The following is an 18,224-nucleotide window of genomic DNA, read 5'->3' as shown; positions in this document are numbered from 1 at the left end:
TGTGTCTGGTTGGACTCGATGATCTCAAAGGTCCCTTCCAACCATGAAGATTCTATGATTCTGTTCTATGATTCTAATATACGGAGCAGCTTCTAAATCTTCTTTCAACTAAGGACAGTGGGAAGTTGCTCCGGCCTCTGTGTTCTGGAAGGACATTTTGGCAGTGTCCTCTACGCTCACTGCGGAGCTGTCATGTCTCTGACTAGCAAAAGAGATGAACATTAACACTCTGCTGAGATGTGCAGATATTGCAGAGCTCGTTTTCCTATTCCCTGGGGCCATGGCAGCCCTTATGTCAGGGTAATGCTGTAACTCTCAGCAAGCCTGCACAGTGTTTGCTAGTAATATTTTAGAGTCCTCCGCGTCATGGTGCTCAGAGCTGTTGGGATGATGCTGAAATGCTAGATTTTTGGTGTTTCCCCACTCTTGACCTTGGATCTTCTTCATTGTTGCAGGTTCAGGCTGGTTACTGTGCACTTGGTTCCATGTCTGTATGGAGAATGGATGTGTATATTCTAAACGCAAAGGCTGTGTATTTCTGCTGCCTGCGGAAAAAATAACCCAGCTGCTTGCTTAGGTTACCTGGGTGCCCTAATGAATGGGATTCACCATCCTTGCAATGTGGCTCCAAGAATCTGTCACCAGAATAAGTGCCACTAAACTTTAGGGGACGTCCCAGTACTCACTCCCTCTCTGGTGGGCCTTGTTAAATGACGTGGCCTCAGCGGTGGCCAGGAGCATGGCTTCCCATCTGTCCCTTCTGTGGGGTGTCTTGACATTTTCTTCAGGTGTAGCTAATTCTACTGTGATCCAGGGTTTGGTCAGTACAAGGCCCCATCACCGCAGTCACCTCTCTAAACCTGAAATCAATGCAGAAGTTTTAAGTAGGTGTAACCGGGGGAAGTTCATGTTGCCTGAACTCCACTGGTCACTCCCAGTGCTGGCTTGTCTCCAGATTAGATTTAAGGCACGGAGAGACTCTCTTTTTCTGTGCCACTAGTGAGAGTGTGATCAGCTCAAATACTCAGAATCGGTGCTTAATAAGGACCCCTGGTTTGGTCACTCTGCTCTCCTCCCTGGTCAGAGACCGCACTGATCTACTGGACTCTGGTACAGACTGCTTGGTACGGCTTAACTTATCAGCAGATGGTCTCTCTGCATGGAGGGAGGAGCTCTGTAAGGCAGGCCTGTGGTTGCTATAGGGCTAGCTGCTTTAAGTAGACATCCCTTTTAATTTTTGCCTCAGATGCATTCAAAGGAGAATCTGTACAAGAATGAGGGTTTGCATGATGGAGCTCTACTGGGAATGCTGCAGCCGAGATCTCATTTTCCCAGGGCTTGCTGCTGTATCTTCTGCTTGAAGATAGAAACCGTCTTTCTGTCTTTCTCAGGTTTGTATTCCCTTAGAGCATGGGGATAAATTCAATCCACGTCTAAGGTGTCCTGGGAGACTCATAAGCACTACAGCCTGCGAGCAACCCAAGTACTTGGAAATAACAGAGCGGCTGGGAGTGGCAGTGGCTGGAGACATTGTGTTCAGTGGGTTGTGTCAGCCCCTTCTGAACTAAAAGCCTTCTCCCAGCTGAAGTAAACCTGGCACTTGGGATGTCCTAAGTGAAGGTTTTGTTCCACAGGGAGAATGAAGAGGATCTGTACTGTAGACTGTTGCTTAATACATAAAAAGGATAGGTACTTGCACCTTTATTTAAGGCATGTCCTTGTGGAAACCAGTTGGATGATGAAGTGTAAAGAGAAAACTTAAGGAACAATTATGGCAGAAGGAGTGGTGAAGTGGTAGTCTCATTACAGGCATTGAATGGTTATTCATATTCTTGTGCTCTTGGAAGCTTCTTGACTTTGGCTTCATGGCCCTAATTATAGAAACAAGTTGAAGTAGTAACTTCAGTGTCATACCATGCCAGAAAATAAACCCTTCTTGCATTGCCTGGATTTAATTTCCAAAAATTGTTTCCAGATGGAGTCTTTATGTGCTGCCGCTTTTTTCTTTTGCTCTCATTTGTCATTTAAACAGCAAAGGTAAATTTTCTTCAAGGTAAAATTGAATAAATTTGGCAATGCTAGTGTTTTAAAAAAGAAAAGAAAAGAAGACAAAAAAAGCAAACACCCAACAAAGCACTCCTTGAACAGCAAATCATTTTTGTTCAGATGTTTTTCTCAAAGATTTCCTCCAGACGTTCTTCTCTGACTCTCTCTCCAGCCTACAGTCCAGTATTTGAAAGGGATTTTTAGTAACGGAGGGAAAGAGGAAAGCAGACAAGCCATTATAATCTTGCCTCCTGTTGAACTTCTCCAGCAGGGACTATTTGGCATCCAAGAATAGTTAAGCTATTGTCTTTGCTCTGTTTTCCTGCCCTCAGGGTGCCCATTTTGCAGGGTGACATTTCTTCCCCTTTTGATGAGAAGCTCCCTGTAAAGTCATTATTATATGTCTTGGTGACAGTCGTCTATCCATACCCAACGTCTGGGTAATACTGGGGACTTCAGAAAAGCCTACTGTAAATGCTGATGTTACTATAGCCCATGACACTTTTCTTTCGCCTGCATCTGAGATCCCTTAGTCATTGCTTTCTCATGAATGACGATTGTGCTTAGGCTTCTGCGTGGAGCTCGAGCTCAAGTTAAACTGCTAGTTAGTGACAACTAGCTGGATTTTCAGACATGCTGGCATGACTATTTTGGTACTTGGAAAATTGTTGGACACTGTGTTCTGATGCTATTTCTCATGTATCTGTCCATGTTGTATTTTTGGTCTGCCTTAAATTTTCTGTTTGTTCCATTACGTGTGTATCTCAGCCTTTAAGAGTGCACGTGTTAAAATTTGGATCCAGTCTTTATTCCACATGTGCTCAAATCCCTGAATTAGCAGGAATTTTGCCTTGAAGAGGCTACCGAGGTTGATCCTGCAGCATTAACATCTGCTCTTGCAACCTGTTGAGCTGTGCCCAAGCGCAACTGGCAGCGTCCCAGCGGCTGCCTGCGCCAGCGGTGGGGTTGTTTGGTTGTTCAGCCCCTGTGCAGAGGTGCTTTGTGCCATGACTTGTCAGTGTGGATGAATTTTGAGTAGGTAACCTTATCTTTGTTGTCCTGGGAGTCACCACAGTGGATATCTGATACTTAAATCCTACAGGCCTTGCCAAGAAAGATTAGAGGAAGTTCAGCTCATTAATTTGTTGTGGTACCAGAGGATGTGAGGAGAACTGAGAATCTGGGCTCCCCGGTTCAAGAAGGACAGGGAACTGCTGGAGAGGGTGCAGCAAAGGGCTACCAAGATGATTAGGGGACTGGAACACCTCTCTTATGAAGAAAGGCTGAGGGATTTGGATCTCTTCAGTCTGGAAAAAAAGACGGCTGAGGGGGGACCTTATCAACACTTATAAATACTTAAAGGGTGGGTGTCAGGAGGATGGGGCCAGGCTCTTTTCAGTGGTGCCGCAACAGGACAAGGGGTAACAGGCACAAACTTGAGCATAGGAAGTTCCACCTAAACATGAGGAGGAACTTCTTTACCCTGAGGGTGGCAGAGCACTGGAACAGGCTGCCCGGAGAGGTGGTGGAGTCTCCGGAGACATTCAAAACCCGCCTGGATGCGTTCCTGTGCAACCTGCTCTAAGGTGACCCTGCTCTGGCAGGAGTTGGACTAGATGATCTCCAGAGGTCCCTTCCAACCCCTGCCATTCTGTGATTCTGTGAAAATCTGCAAAATCGGCAATCCTGGGATGCCCTCAGAGAATGGCCAGAATATGTCTGAGATTTGCAGAAGAAATCTTTCTGGCCCAGTAATGAATACCAGTTTCCGGTGATCTTTGCTACCTGTAGTAATTGCGTTCTGGTACAGTGGGTTCAAGCTTTGAGTCAGATCTCTGATCAGATGGACTAAGCCTCACACGTGCATGGGGTCTGGTTGCAGCCCTGGGCCCAACATTGGCTTTCTGTGTTACTTTATATAAACCTTCCCTGCTCTGATTTACTTCGTTATAGAAAAATTACACCATCATTTGTCAACCCGCTACATGGTGCTTTGAGTGCCACTAGTGACTCACTGACTTCTTTGTTTAATGCTTAAAGGTACATTTTCCCACCACAAGTACTGTAAAGCTTTAAGATTTTGGGGGACTGGGATTCTGCCTTGTGTATAGCTGAAATATCTAGAAGCATCCCAAAAACCCTCACCCTGTAGAGCTAATTAGTTTCTCCTGGAAAAAAAATAATCAGTTAATCAGTTGGCCAATTAAGTGGATCATGTGGAGTTCCGAGAGTAGATAGCTTTTAGGATGCACCATTTATCACAGTCTATTTGTGAGGACAGACTAAGCTGTCTGTTATTGGTTTCTTAGTGCTAGGTTCATGGGAAATAGCAAAGATCAGAATAAAGCTTCTTTTTCAGCAAAGGTGATACTCACTGGTGAAAATGTGAATTGGTTTTTGGAGAAATGGCTCTTAACTGCACTTAACAAGTTTAGCTCTCAGCATCATTACTGAATTTCACATCCTTTCACAGAAGCCCTGCAGCTCTTTAAGGGCTTTTGGTGTCTTCGTTTAAGTGGTGCTTTTCACCCTTCTCATCCTCCTTAGCAGAATCCTGGAAGGCTGTCCATGCTTTAGAGGCCCTTCAGGTAACTTAATTTCAAACAAATAATAATTCACGAGCTTGACTTCTGTGTGCAGGGTTGCTATACAGCTCTTATTACTGCCCTGTTTCTTAACTTCATCTCAACAATTTATGTCCTATAGTTTTGACAAAGGGGGTGGGATGAGGTGGGGAGCATGTTTATTCATATTTTTTTAATCTCACTTATTTATTTCTGTTAGCTCTTTGATTTAAACAGCAGAAGATTGAGTGGTCAAAGGTCAGGCTGGATGGGGTGGAGTTTTCCCACAACTGCTGATGGCTCGCTGATCCCACTGTTTACATATCCAGTCCCTCTGACGAGGATGATGTATTCAACAGGAGAGCTTCTACTATTTTGGGAGTGTGCTTAGGCTGGAGCTCTGAATCCCTCCTTCAGAAACCTTTAGAAAACAGCTGTTTGCAATGTTAGGATGCAGGTCAGGCCATCACTCAGAGATGTCTCCTTGATGTTAACTGATTGCAGAGCAGCTGTGTGTACGCTGAAAACTAAGCACATGTTGAAGCGGTCTTGTGATTAAGGCCTTGAGGTATTTTTGCCTAATGCATATTATGCAGGGTCAGGAGCAGGAGATGGCTTTATCCAGTTAGGTCACCTTATGAGTGGTTTCCAAAGAACCAACTGAACCCACAGTTGGAGTCACTTTGAAGGAACCTTCTTGCCTGGGAAAGCACAAGGTTCCCCATATAAGTAGGGATTTTCTTTTTCTATGTGTACATTGCATGCAAACTGGTTGTGTTTGTTTCCAATAACAGTGTTTTGTGTAGAGCTAGGTTATCTCTGGTAGAGAATGTCTCAAACTGGAAAAATCTACAAGTTAGTTTCTTGTTCTTGCACTGATGTAGACTTCTTTTCTTGGCAAATGTCATCCTTTCCTTTCCTTCTTTTGTTGCCACAATAAATTCAGCGTCATCAGTACACGTGACTGAGGGTAAAGGGCAGTCCTAGGCCAGTTACTGTGTGGTAAGATCAATTTTGATGGACTTAGCATCTTGGAGAAAAACAGACTTTCCACCTCCAAGATTCAGGGGTACATCTCATTGTGCTTTGGTTAACGAAGGGGAACGAGTGCTCTTGTGTGGGTGAATACTGTAGGAAATTTTTTTGATAATTTGCAGTGTGAATGTTTTTGGCAGGTAGCACAAGAGAGCAGGCTTGCTATTTATTCACCTAAGATGTTGGCAGCTTTTAGTTTGCCAGGTGGCTGTACTGGTTCCTGTTTGTAGTCTCCAGTGAAAGGTGACATGGAGCAGGAATTTAGCCACTGGAGGCACTGCAGCACAGAGCTATTCTTAGCTGGATCTCTTGTCTTAGAAGAGCAATATGTCAACAATGGATTATGGTAGAGACCTAAAGAAAGACAGTAGCTAAACTAAAATTAAGAGCCTAAGCCTGAGCTCAGCTGAACGAGGCTCAGGATAAGATCAGTGGGGAGGCAAGGTGTATCCAAATGGTCTTCTCCAGACTCTGATGTAAGTGCAGCCCAGTGGAGGGAGGACACATCTTGAAGAAAACAGTCCTCTGCTCCCCAGGGTGATCCCTTGGACCTGGATGTGTGTGGCCTGGCTGAACCATGGTGTCAGGATCTGGATATGCTTGTTCAATCCATGTGAACGTGGCAGAACAAATGCGAGTACCTGGCTTGTCAGGCTGAGAAGACAGCATTTGAGCTTACAGAAACACATTCTGAGTTTTTGCAACACGAGAATAAATAACTTCTTGATAATTATGAATGACAAGTGTCTCATTAAATCTAAATTAGCAGCTCTCACTTTGAAAGACTGAGTATATTCCTATTCTGTAGAGACCAAGAGGGGAACAGCTGACGCAGCGGTAAGCTCAGCTAGCAATTGCAATTTTGCAGAGTTTGTGTGTATTATGCAGTAGATTAGGGAGGTTGTTAATATCAGTTAAAATAATCCTATCAATGTCAATAATACTCAGATCTTGTTAATTTTAGGCAATTAGTCCATGGATTAGACTTGAATTCTATTCAATTGATTAAAAGATATGGGGAAGTCCTATTCAGAGATGAACAACTGTTGTACAATTCTGATGTCCCTTACATACCACCAAGTACAAAACCAGAAGTACCCATCAAAAATAAAATCAGAGAAGGAGGACAAACGGAACAATCTAATTTCCTCCAAATCCCTGAGATGTTAAGACAGAATGTTAAAAGGTTGATTCTCCATGAGACCAATTAGTTTTTTCCCCACCTTAATACCCCAAAAATATCTGATTAATTCCATGGCTCGTTTTCATCAAAAAGCACAGGTATCTTGGAACAAAAAATAAACGGTTTCTATTTTTCTGCAGACAAAAATAGTCACATAACAACTCCCACCTCTCTAGCAAAGACAAAATGGCAGACCTGTATCTAAATCAGTTATTCTGCTTTGATGAGTTTTCCAGGTCTGGCCCTGAGGAACTGCTCTCTGTCAAGGAATGAATCACTGCAGATTCAAAGGCCATTAATACATCTTCCTATATGAGAAAAATAATCTTAATTAAGCATCAATCTTAGATATAAATATTGTTCCTGTAAACCTAAAGAAATAAGAAAGAAAAGGCTCTTCTAGAACCCACAGGGTAATCGTCTGCATTTGTTTGTATTCATTAGGATCTATTGCTTCAAGATTTTCATGGCCATAGCGGTGTATTAAAGAGCAGTACGTTAATGCGGGAACATAATATTTTAGCAGAAAACTGTAATTAAAAAAGCAGCTGACCCAAGGCACTTGCTTCATTGACTTTCCTTCTGCTTTTTAAGACCAATTCTCATAATAAGTACTACAATAAATGGCTAGAGTAATTCTTCTTGTCAGTAGAAGTCGCTGTATCAATTTAATGAGAAATTGTTAGCGTAAGAAGTTTAGAGATTTTGATTTTGTTCACAGCAGATCCAGTGATCAGCCTTTAAATCCAGTTGTTGGACGGCTGGGGTTTTGGAAATATTTCGGATGTTATTGAACGAAGTGAGTGAATGACAATAGCAATTTTGTAGAAACGTTTGTATTGACTGATTTGCTGAAAGTATCTATACAAACATGCAAACAATGCTTGGAGATGTTCTCACAAGCACCAGGACTGATGCTCTGTGGCTGGGAGAGCTACACGGGGTCCTGCTTGGGCACGGACAGTGCGCAGCAGCAGAAGGACAGTGATGGGTGGATGGCAGGCACTGCTAGAGCAGGGGTTGCGTTTAGGATTTGAAGGGGAGTATGACTTGAGGGAGAGTGAATGACACCGCAGATAAATGGGAGCTGCAGGGAACCAGCTGCTGGAGCAGGGTAGGGGAGGCTTGTCCAGGCTGCAAAGGGCTTGGGGGTCGGGGTCTTTGCTGTCTCAAAGCACGTCCCCCAGGGCTGTCGGGTGGCTGGTCCCTGGTGAAGCTGTCATGGCTGGGCCTGAGATGCTATACACAGCATCAACGCTTCCTCACCTTGGGACTCCTCTTCTGCTCAAAATCCAAGCAGCAAAACTCCCTTCGACAGCAGAAGGCAGAGAACTTGCAAAATATTGCTGGTGGCTAGGGAAATTGGAGGGAAAGCAATTTTAACAAGTGTTTCACTATTAATTACAGCCTTGAATGATGTTTTACAAATATTTTTGGTAGCTGTTGGATAGTTTATGTTCTAATGGAGTAGATGGAAATCATGCAAAGAAAAAAAAGAATGATTTGCAATTTATAATTACTGTGAAATGTTTTGGATTGATAATATGTGGGAAAAGATTTAAATTTAGTTGCTGCACTAAAATTACAGAAAGCTTTGCAGGCAGCTGGGTTTACATCCAGCAGCAAGTAGGTAGTTGATACTGAAAAGACAGTCACGTGTGTCTGGCTAAGTATTTTCTCAAGACGAGGTAGAACATATGCCCTGAAGGAAAAGGCTTTGGGTTTCTTGCCTGGTTGTCCATTTTCCCACAATGTTTTGTGGTCCTGGTACACAGAAATGACCAGAACAGCTACTTTTCAAAGCAAATGGGGTGACAAGAAAGTGCGAATTAGTTTAGGGCTGAGTAGAGGGGTATGTGAGGCTCCCACAAGAGCAGCCATGAGACCCATGCGGTTGCGCATGCAGCATAAGTTTCTCAGCCTAGTGAGAACGTCCTTTGGCAAAGGACACTAAAACATACAAATAAAAGAAACCCCAGACTCTCCTGGGTGTGTATCTCAGGGGTCTGACTCATGACTGTTGCTTGGTTTTGTTTTAGTTTTGCTTGAGGTGTCCAAGGTTGCAGAAAAGAGACAGAACTGAGGCAGGACGCTCGTCTGCTGAACGCCAAGCTGTCACGTGTGCCCCAGGGGCATGCTGACCCATCCCAGGCTCTCCTACCAACATTGCTTCAGAGACTTCTTCCCCTTCTCCTCCCACATAGGCTGAGACTCTTCTTTTCTGCCTTTTTATGCCAAAGTTCCTCCTTTATTCAGGGCATCTCTTAAATCCTGGTGAGATCCACCCCACTTCTGGTTATGCAGAACTTAACTAGATGCTGGAGCTTCCCATGAAACCCCTCTTCCCATATGTATCTGTTTTGAATAAGTACGTGACACAAACAGATACCACCTCCTCACAGCTGTTGCGAGTTGCTGAGGTCGGAAGGCAGTTTAGTAGCTGCAAACATCACTTGTGAAAACTTGCTATCTCTAATGCTGCAATCAATCAAGGCACTGTATAGCTCAGTAGGGAACTGAATAGGAAGGGATAATATGTTGTGTTTTGAGGTTCAGAAGAACATGAGTTGTCTTTACATAAACATATCTTCTCTATTATTTATGCACTTGTAGAATGGCCAAAGAAAATTTACTAATTCTTTTTTTTTAAATGTAATTATTCCACAGGATCCTTCAAACCAAAAATGTGGAAGAAAGAAAACAGTGTCCTTCAGCAGCATGCCATCAGAGAAGAAAATAAGCAGCGCCAGCGACTGTATCAGCTTTATGCAGGCTGGGTGTGAATTGAAGAAAGTTCGTCCAAATTCCCGGATTTATAACCGTTTTTTTACTCTGGATCCTGACCTGCAGGCTCTTCGTTGGGAGCCTTCCAAGAAGGACCTTGAAAAAGCTAAGCTTGATATTTCTGCTATAAAAGAAATCAGACTAGGGAAGAACACAGAAACGTTCAGGAATAATGGACTTGCAGACCAGATTTCTGAGGACTGTGCGCTGTCGGTAATTCATGGTGAGAACTATGAGTCCCTTGACTTGGTTGCCAATTCAGCTGATGTGGCCAATATTTGGGTATCAGGATTAAGGTACTTGGTTTCTCGTAGCAAACAACCCCTGGATTTGATGGAAAGCAGCCATAATACCCCTCGCTTTGCCTGGCTAAAAACTGTATTCGAAGCAGCAGATGTTGATGGTAATGGCATAATGTTAGAAGATACATCTGTGGAGCTAATAAAGAAACTTAACCCCACCTTAAAGGAATCAAAGATTAGATTAAAATTTAAAGAAATCCAGAAGAGCAAAGAGAAACTGACAACACGAGTAACAAAAGAGGAATTTTGTGAAGCATTCAGTGAACTTTGCACAAGACCTGAAGTTTATTTCTTGCTTGTGCAGATATCTAAAAACAAAGAGTACCTAGATGCCAATGACCTCATGCTGTTTTTAGAGGCTGAGCAAGGAGTGACCCACATAACAGAAGAAATGTGTCTAGATATCATTCGTAGGTATGAGCTTTCTCAAGAAGGGCGGTTGAAAGGTTTTCTTGCAATTGATGGATTTACTCAATACTTGTTGTCCCCAGAATGTGATATTTTTGACCCAGAGCACAAAAAAATTGTCCAAGACATGACACAGCCTTTATCACATTACTACATCAATGCATCCCACAACACATATCTAATTGAAGACCAACTCAGAGGACCGGCTGATATCAATGGTTATGTCAGAGCTTTAAAGATGAGTTGTCGGAGTATTGAACTAGACGTCTGTGACGGCCCGGATAATGAACCCATTATTTGTAACCGTAACAACATGACATCGCCACTTGCCTTTCGAAATGTTATTGAGGTAATAAACAAATTGGCCTTCTTTGCTTCAGAATACCCCCTTATTCTCTGCTTGGGGAACCACTGCTCAGTACAACAGCAGAAGGTAGTGGTACAACACATGAAAAGGATCTTTGGCAACAAGCTCTACACAGAGGCACCTTTATCTTCAGAAGTCTACCTCCCATCACCTGAGAAACTGAAAATGAAGATCATTGTGAAGGGGAAGAAGCTGCCCTGCAACCAGGATATATTAGAAGGAGAAGTCACAGATGAAGATGAAGAGGCTGAAATATCCCGGAGACTGTCAGAGGACTTCTCAAGGGAACCGAAGCTGATCTGGCTCTGCAGGGAATTGTCCGACTTGGTGTCCCTATGCAAATCTGTCCAATACAAAGACTTTGAGACATCCATGAAAGCTCAAAATTATTGGGAAATGTGCTCCTTCAGTGAGGCAGAAGCCAGTCGGATTGCAAATGAATACCCTGAAGATTTTGTCAACTACAACAAGAAGTTTCTGTCCAGGGTGTACCCAAGTGCTATGAGGATAGACTCCAGTAACTTAAATCCTCAAGATTTTTGGAATTGTGGTTGCCAGATAGTGGCAATGAACTATCAGACCCCGGGGCCCATGATGGACCTACACACTGGCTGGTTTCTACAGAACGGGGGATGCGGGTACGTTCTCAGGCCTTCAGTGATGCGTGATGAAGTGTCTTACTTCAGCGCAAATACCAAGGGCATTGTTCCAGGGGTCTCTCCCCAAGTCCTTCATGTCAAAATAATCAGTGGTCAGAACTTTCCAAAGCCCAAAGGTGCATGTGCGAAAGGGGATGTCATAGACCCCTATGTCTGTATAGAAATACATGGGATTCCTGCAGACTGCACCGAACAAAGAACTAAAACTGTTCAACAAAACAGTGATAACCCCATTTTTGATGAAAGCTTTGAATTCCAGATCAATCTACCGGAGCTGGCCATGATCCGTTTTGTTGTTTTGGACGATGACTACATTGGGGATGAGTTCATAGGGCAGTACACCATCCCGCTGGAGTGCTTACAGCCAGGATACAGGCACATACCGCTGCGGTCTTTTGTTGGTGATATCATGGAGCACGTTACCCTCTTTGTTCACATTGCAATAACCAACCGAAGTGGAGGCGGGAAGGCCCAAAAGCGCAGCCTCTCAGTGAGGATCGGAAAGAAAGCAAGGGAGTACACCATGCTGAGGAACACAGGTCTCAAGACTATCGATGACATCTTTAAGCTGGCGGTGCATCCACTACGAGAGGCAACTGACATGAGAGAAAATATGCAGGTATGACACTTCTGTCATGTGCATTGGTGTGTTCTGAATGTGGAAGTGAAGGTCCTGCTGTGAGCTGCTGGTAGGGCAAACTTGATGATGCTGTTGGAAGCTGGTGAAGCTTCAGACCCACAGCTGTTGTCAGCCTTTAACTGGGACATCAGAAGGCTGATAGTTAGAGGTGTTAACTAACAAGCAAATGTGGGATTAGCCAGAAATGTTTTAAAAGTCAATACGTTCTCTCCAAACACATGCTTTTTGTGTGAGAAAGCAGAATATTTGTGTCCCCAGGCCACAGGTCTCAAAAACTTCATTTCCTTGCTGGTCCTGGAAAACATCGGCAAGTTTTTGTTTTGCTAACTGAGTGAGGGTTATGCTCTTAATTTTCTTGTCTGGGTGAGTGTAAGAAGCAGTCGGTGGATGTGTAATTAAGGTCTTGTCTACACCAGAGAAACCTACTGTGCAAAGAGCAGCAGGTTTCCCTGAGCGTGTGTTGCCGCTGTTTGCCCAAGGGCTGCAGATGTTCAACGTAGGCACTGAATGCCACTTGGATTGCAATTTCCTCCCTGCTAAATAGCTGTGTTGTCTCCGCTGGCTGGGTGCCGGCACAGACACCGGTGCCGTGACTTGGCCCCGGAGGTCTCCTGGCACTGTGTCCACCTGCCCATGCTGCTCCGAGAGCAGCCGGAGGTGGCTGCGTCCGGGGGCGTTGGGGACCAGGTGCACAGCACCGTCATGACTGCCTGGGTTAGACCTTCGTGGTCGGCAGGAGGTGAAGTGGCAGCGAGGACGAACAAGAACCAGCCTGCCCAATGCTCTCCTCTGCGGCGGGGGAGGCTCTGCGGGTTTGGTAAGGGACAGCTCAATTTGGAGGTCTGGGTGCTGCCTAGAAACAAAACTGAATAGCATTAAACAATCAGTTTTCTTTAACAAATAGCTGAAATTGGACATAGCTATCTCCTTGGTAAAGATACAGAAACAATTCATTTTTCTTTCTTGAAAACAGAAGAAAAACGCATAGCACTTCATTGACCCCACTCTTCTGGACAGAGTCTAAAGCAAATTAAATGTTGGCAGCTGGAAAAGTTTACAAAATGACATAAGTTTGAAATCACTCCCAAAGGAATAGTCTAAGCATATTTTTAAGAATGGGAAACTCTTCCCAGCCTTTCCTTTCCTGCAGGCCTTGAAAGTAACTACTTGAACGGCTGACTCCACCTTCTGTTTAGGTCAGGCTTATGTATGTGAACTATATAAAAGAAAATACTCTGAATCTGTCTCAGAAAAAGCATTAATGTGCCTTCCAAAAGAAATTTCAGTACAAGATCTTGTTCTGTGGAATGCTTTGCAAAGGCACAGTCCTTAGATTTAACTGTGTGCTAATGTATTTGATTAATGAGAAAAGCCTCTATTAATCAGCTGGTTATTTTCTGGTGACTGTTTTTTCAGCAAGATCGGGGCGGGGAGAGCATTCTCAAGGTATGGGTTGTTTTAATACTCTCTTACTTAGATTTTTGCATCCTGGTCACCCATTGTGCGACTCAAGAGGGTAAATGATGAGGGCATGCCAGCCATACATCCATTGACTTGATAAAGAAATAAATCCTGGCGTGTTAGTTTGGTTTGACCTGTATATCCAGTATTGATTTTCTTACGTTTGACCTATGAAGGGGAAGGAGTGTTTGTGTTTCTTTATGATGTGGTAATGCAAGGCTGAAAACAAAGTGGTTTTTTCCTGCTTGCCTTTCCCATGGGAAATCTGAGGTCTGTTGAACTTGTTCTTGCTGGAGGATGATAATGACGGAGAACGAGGTGATTACAGCATCAAAAGCAATTGGAGTCTGAACAGTTGGGAAGAGAAATTGCATTTTAGGCTGATGGTTTAATATGCTGGGGACCAGAGCTTGTCCCTGCCGGGGCTGGATTTGCAATGCAAAGTAGCTGCAGAGCTGGCAGCTGGGATTCCTGGGCCTGGGGGAAAGCTGGAGCTGGCTTGGAGAGCCGAGAATGGGGCTGGCCAGGAATTCCTGTGTGCACCAGCACCCTGGGGTCTTTGGGGGGCCCAGGGATGGTGGGCAGCAGGGTAGTGCTGCCCCACATCAGGGGGGAGAGGCAGGCAAGGGCGACTGAGTGGCAAGCGGCAACGTGTGCTCAAGTATTTCTTTTCCTTCCGCCAGAATGCCATGGTGTCCGTCAAGGAGCTGTGCGGGCTGCCGCCCATCGCGAGCCTGAAGCAGTGCATCCTGACCCTCTCCTCGCGGCTCGTGAGCAGTGACAACGCACCCTCCGTTACCCTCTGCATGAAGGATGCATTTCCGTACCTAGAGCCTCTGGGGACCATGCCCGACGTGCAGAAAAAGGTCCTGACAGCGTACGACCTGGTAGGTGCTTACCACGGCTGCCTCTGCCTTTCCTCTCCTTCGTGAAGGTGGCAGGCGATGCTTGCTGGCTTTCATGCACCCAAACGTTTCAGTTAAGTGAATGAGGCTCTTCAAATGACTTAAGCTATGCAAAATTGTCCTTTAATCACCAGAGTCGTCACACTGGGCTTTTTGTTGTTTGGTTTTTTTGTTGGGTTGTTTTTTTTTTAAACACGGTTGTGGCTGGTACAGGTTGGCACTTGAGGAGGGACTTGTTTACAAAAATAGCAGCAGCGATTCAGCATGTACTGGTGGCTGCTAGTCCTCGTCCTTGAGAAGTGGCAAGATTTGAGCACTGCCCTTCGCTTGCCTCCCCCTGGCAGAGGGCAAGGCCATTAGACGGGGAGCTGCAGCGTGGGAGTTCCTGGGCAAGGCTGAGCCGTCCCCTTCCCGACGCCTTTCAGCAGCACTGTTAAGTCTCCGCCAAACCAAGTCAGTGCTGCTCTTGGGGAGGGCATTACAAAGTTGGAAGGGAAGTTTTAAAATGCCTGTATTTTTTCGATGAGGAAGGAGAGGGCTGTATGGTACAAGAAGACTTACAAAAACGCAGGGAGATGGAGCTAAAGTCATTCCAGGTGAATGTTGCTGCTGCTCAGCCTTGTATGGCGTCTGTCACTGCTGTGGGTGACTGAGCAACAGCTGTGTGTGACTTCCAGCAGCAGAAGTTGCTGTCACTTCGTGCCTCTTGGGCTATTGGACCACCCCATCACTTCCCATCCTTAGTAGATGGTCTGCAGCAACTGATCACAAGCTGCATAGTTTTGAAAACTCTGGCTTAAATATTACACTGCGGCAACCAGGCTAAATTACGACACGTGTTCAGTGCACGGTAGTTATTTCTGCAGCTTATGTTCGTAAAGAATAAAAAGGTGAACAACTCTGGGGGTAGTGAATTGCTTCCAGAGACCCTGAGGTGTTGCAAAGAGTGATGGCAGCTTTGACCAGCTACACAATGTGCCAAGTGCTCTCCTCTTCTCCGTCTCATTTTTTGCTCTTGTAACACACTTTTCAGGAGAAGAATCAGCTTGGGGGAAAGAGGGAGACACTGATGTTGATTAGAAGAGAAATACTACAAATACTCTGAAATAACACTTGGGTTCCTTCCAGAGTAGTTTATATTACTTCAAGATGATTAAATTGTGGTAATAAAATACCAGCTGTAACAATACCAGAACAAGGATTTGTAAATCCAGTTGATTGCCTTATTTTAGATTGAACTTTTTTTGGATGGATTTGTTACATGGTGTGATATCTGTCTGAAAGGGCAAATACCACATTAATAAGAGATTTTTCTGTCTTTGGAGGCCTGCTTAATGGATTTTTACCAAAATGAATGTGTCACCTCTTATCTTTGTAATTACATACTGAAGAGTACACATGGGACATTTCAAGGCCTTCTTGTACTTTGGAAACAGTTTTTCAATTTAAATAGGTGAAAGGCCTCTTTCAGATGCAGACAAAAACACTTGTATAACTGTTTTAAATAATGTTTGCTCTCACATTTGTCTCTGATGGAGGAAGATGTACCTCAAATATCAAGAGACAGCGCGAGTTTTAAAATCAGAGGGCTGCGAAAGAGAAGGGAATTGTTCTGTGCCTGTGTAAGGGTTGATTTGAGATGCAATTCTGGTTAATGAGAACATGATACTTTCAACTATTTTTACTCGCTTTGTCTGGCTGGGACTGCCTCTTACTTTGCTGAAACTATTTGCTTCTGAAAAAGCAAAAGCTGGATTTAATAAATGTTTTTGCTACATTTTGGATATTTGCCTTTTGAGGCAATGCCAGCAGCAGAATATTGAAATCTATTTAGCCTTTTCTGTTAAAAGAAGTGAACTGTCTCCATCAATCTTGGTATTTGAAAATACAGTGTGGGGAGGTGTTTGCAGTTTTAATGTTGAGAAAGGGCTCTTCCTTGCTATGGTGTTTGTGGTGACTTGGTATAATCAGAGCGTATTTCTTTTTTCTTTTTTTTTTTTGTGTGTGTGTGCAAATGGGAGCACAAAGAGATGTTGGTGGAAAGCAATATAAAATATTTTAGCTTTTATTTATTTATTTATTTTCGAGATGAACTGCAGTTCAGCCTTTTAAGTTGTTGACAAATATGGCTTCAAGGAGCTTGATCCAGAAATGCTTGCTGCATGTCTTTAATTCCCCAGAAACGTTTCCTTACCTCAAAGCACTTTTTGGGTGAGTAGGCCCGAGAGCACTTTCAGATGCATAAAATAGGAGCTGTTGATGTTGGCCTCTGTCTTGTATGAATGGGCTGTACTTCTTAATTCCTTCCATGGTAGAACGGAAAAAAGTTTGGCCCTAAATCTCGGAGTGGGAAGCTGTGATTGTAGGTCTGCCTCACTCACTGGGCTCCACACACAGCACAGGTGGTGTGAGTGCTGGGCAAACCCTTCCCTGCCACCTCCAAAACCACCACATATTTCACATTCTTGAAAAAAGTCTGCTTTGAAAATAATCTGATAAAAACAGCCCTAATGTGTTGATTTCCCCCCCCCCCCCCCCCCCTTCTGGAAATTGCCAGCTGAACATACCTTTTTTTTTTTTTCCCTCCGCAAGGAAAGCATAAACGCTGCCCGTGTGTTTAATGGGGCATGGACAGCACTGACAGTCCAGGCAAATGGAGGTGCAAATGCTCATAGACCTGCCACAATGATCTGGAAAACAATTAACTGTCTGTTCCCTCCTGCTCGGCCTTTGTCAGCAGGCGTGATAGACAAAGGCCGGTTTGTGCAGTTTGTTTGTTTTTTCCTGGGCAATTAATTTTACCATTGTGTTCCGCATTAAATATTTTCTTTTGAGAGAGGCCTTATTAGAATAAAATTTAATGTGCTTTGTTTAAGGAACCAGAATGATTTTTCAAGGCTCTATTTTTATTTTTACGGTAGCATTGCAGTGGTTTAGTGGAACTCTACTGTTGCCGTGTCTCATGGAGAAAGAGGCTTCATTGCTGATATTGGGTTGTATGGGAGGTTCTGCAGCGGAGAGCAGGGAATGGGATTTGCTGAAAACAAGAAAATAAGGTGGACCATTGACAAAACACAGAAAACACTTTTTAAAAGTATGTCAATTACCAGAAAAACAGTTTAGAACGGTTTATTTCAACTTACAGCTTTGGTTGTTACCATACGTAGAGTATGATGAATGGATTCCGGTAATGTCACTGATTCCCACACATGCATCCTAGGATAGCGTAGTGTGTCACTTACAGAGCCGTTCTTCAGACCTTTTCTTTCCCATGTAGGACTCTTCTCTACCCCTCTGCCTGTACGCTCCCCATCGTTGGTGGCCGGGCATGGGAAGATGCTCGCTCAGGTGGGCAGCATGTGCAGTGTGTCTTGTAACCTGTCAAATTGATGCTGGTGTTCATTGATCACACCTAAAGAAAGGCGATACTCAATGTGAAGTGAAGGGATAGGGCCCAGCTGCACCTGACAGATGGTTGAATTATTCACTGCAAACAGTTATCCTGTGAAGTTAGGATTTTTTTTTTGGTTGAGAATTGTTCAGAAACAGATTGTGGTTTCTCTGTCTGCACGATATATTCATGTGCTGATGCAAGTATGCGTGAACTCAGGGACACTTGTGAACTTTGGTTTTCAGTTATTGGTTCAGCATTATTTTTCCTCCAAGACCAAATGATTGAATCATTTGCAAATCAAAAGCAATAAACAAGGGATAATAGATGCTCTTGGGTTTACGCAATCTCCTGGCTTGTATGCATACAGAAATTTTTGTAGAAAAATAAAAGAAGCTCCCCAAGCATCTTTACATGTTTTCGAATCATAAACAACAAAAAGTGTAAAAAAGTTTGAACAGAGAATCTATTTGTTATAT

General features: G+C 43.9%; 1 protein-coding gene across 1 annotated transcript in view; it reads left to right on the top strand.

Moving 5' to 3' along the window:
* PLCL1 (phospholipase C like 1 (inactive)) overlaps positions 1–18,224 on the top strand; it is a 216,729-nt gene that overhangs the window by 160,455 nt on the left and 38,050 nt on the right. Inside the window, exons 2-3 of the mRNA XM_063341823.1 lie at positions 9,496–11,967; positions 14,133–14,336. Coding sequence (XP_063197893.1) covers positions 9,496–11,967; positions 14,133–14,336 — 2,676 coding nt within the window. The remainder of the gene's footprint in view (positions 1–9,495; positions 11,968–14,132; positions 14,337–18,224) is intronic.

The sequence above is a fragment of the Chroicocephalus ridibundus genome, chromosome 7, assembly GCF_963924245.1.
Source record: "Chroicocephalus ridibundus chromosome 7, bChrRid1.1, whole genome shotgun sequence".
In the NCBI taxonomy this organism is placed as follows: Eukaryota; Metazoa; Chordata; class Aves; order Charadriiformes; family Laridae; genus Chroicocephalus; species Chroicocephalus ridibundus.
The sequence above is the reverse complement of the archived record's forward strand: the minus strand, read 5'-3'. Positions and strand labels throughout refer to the sequence as shown.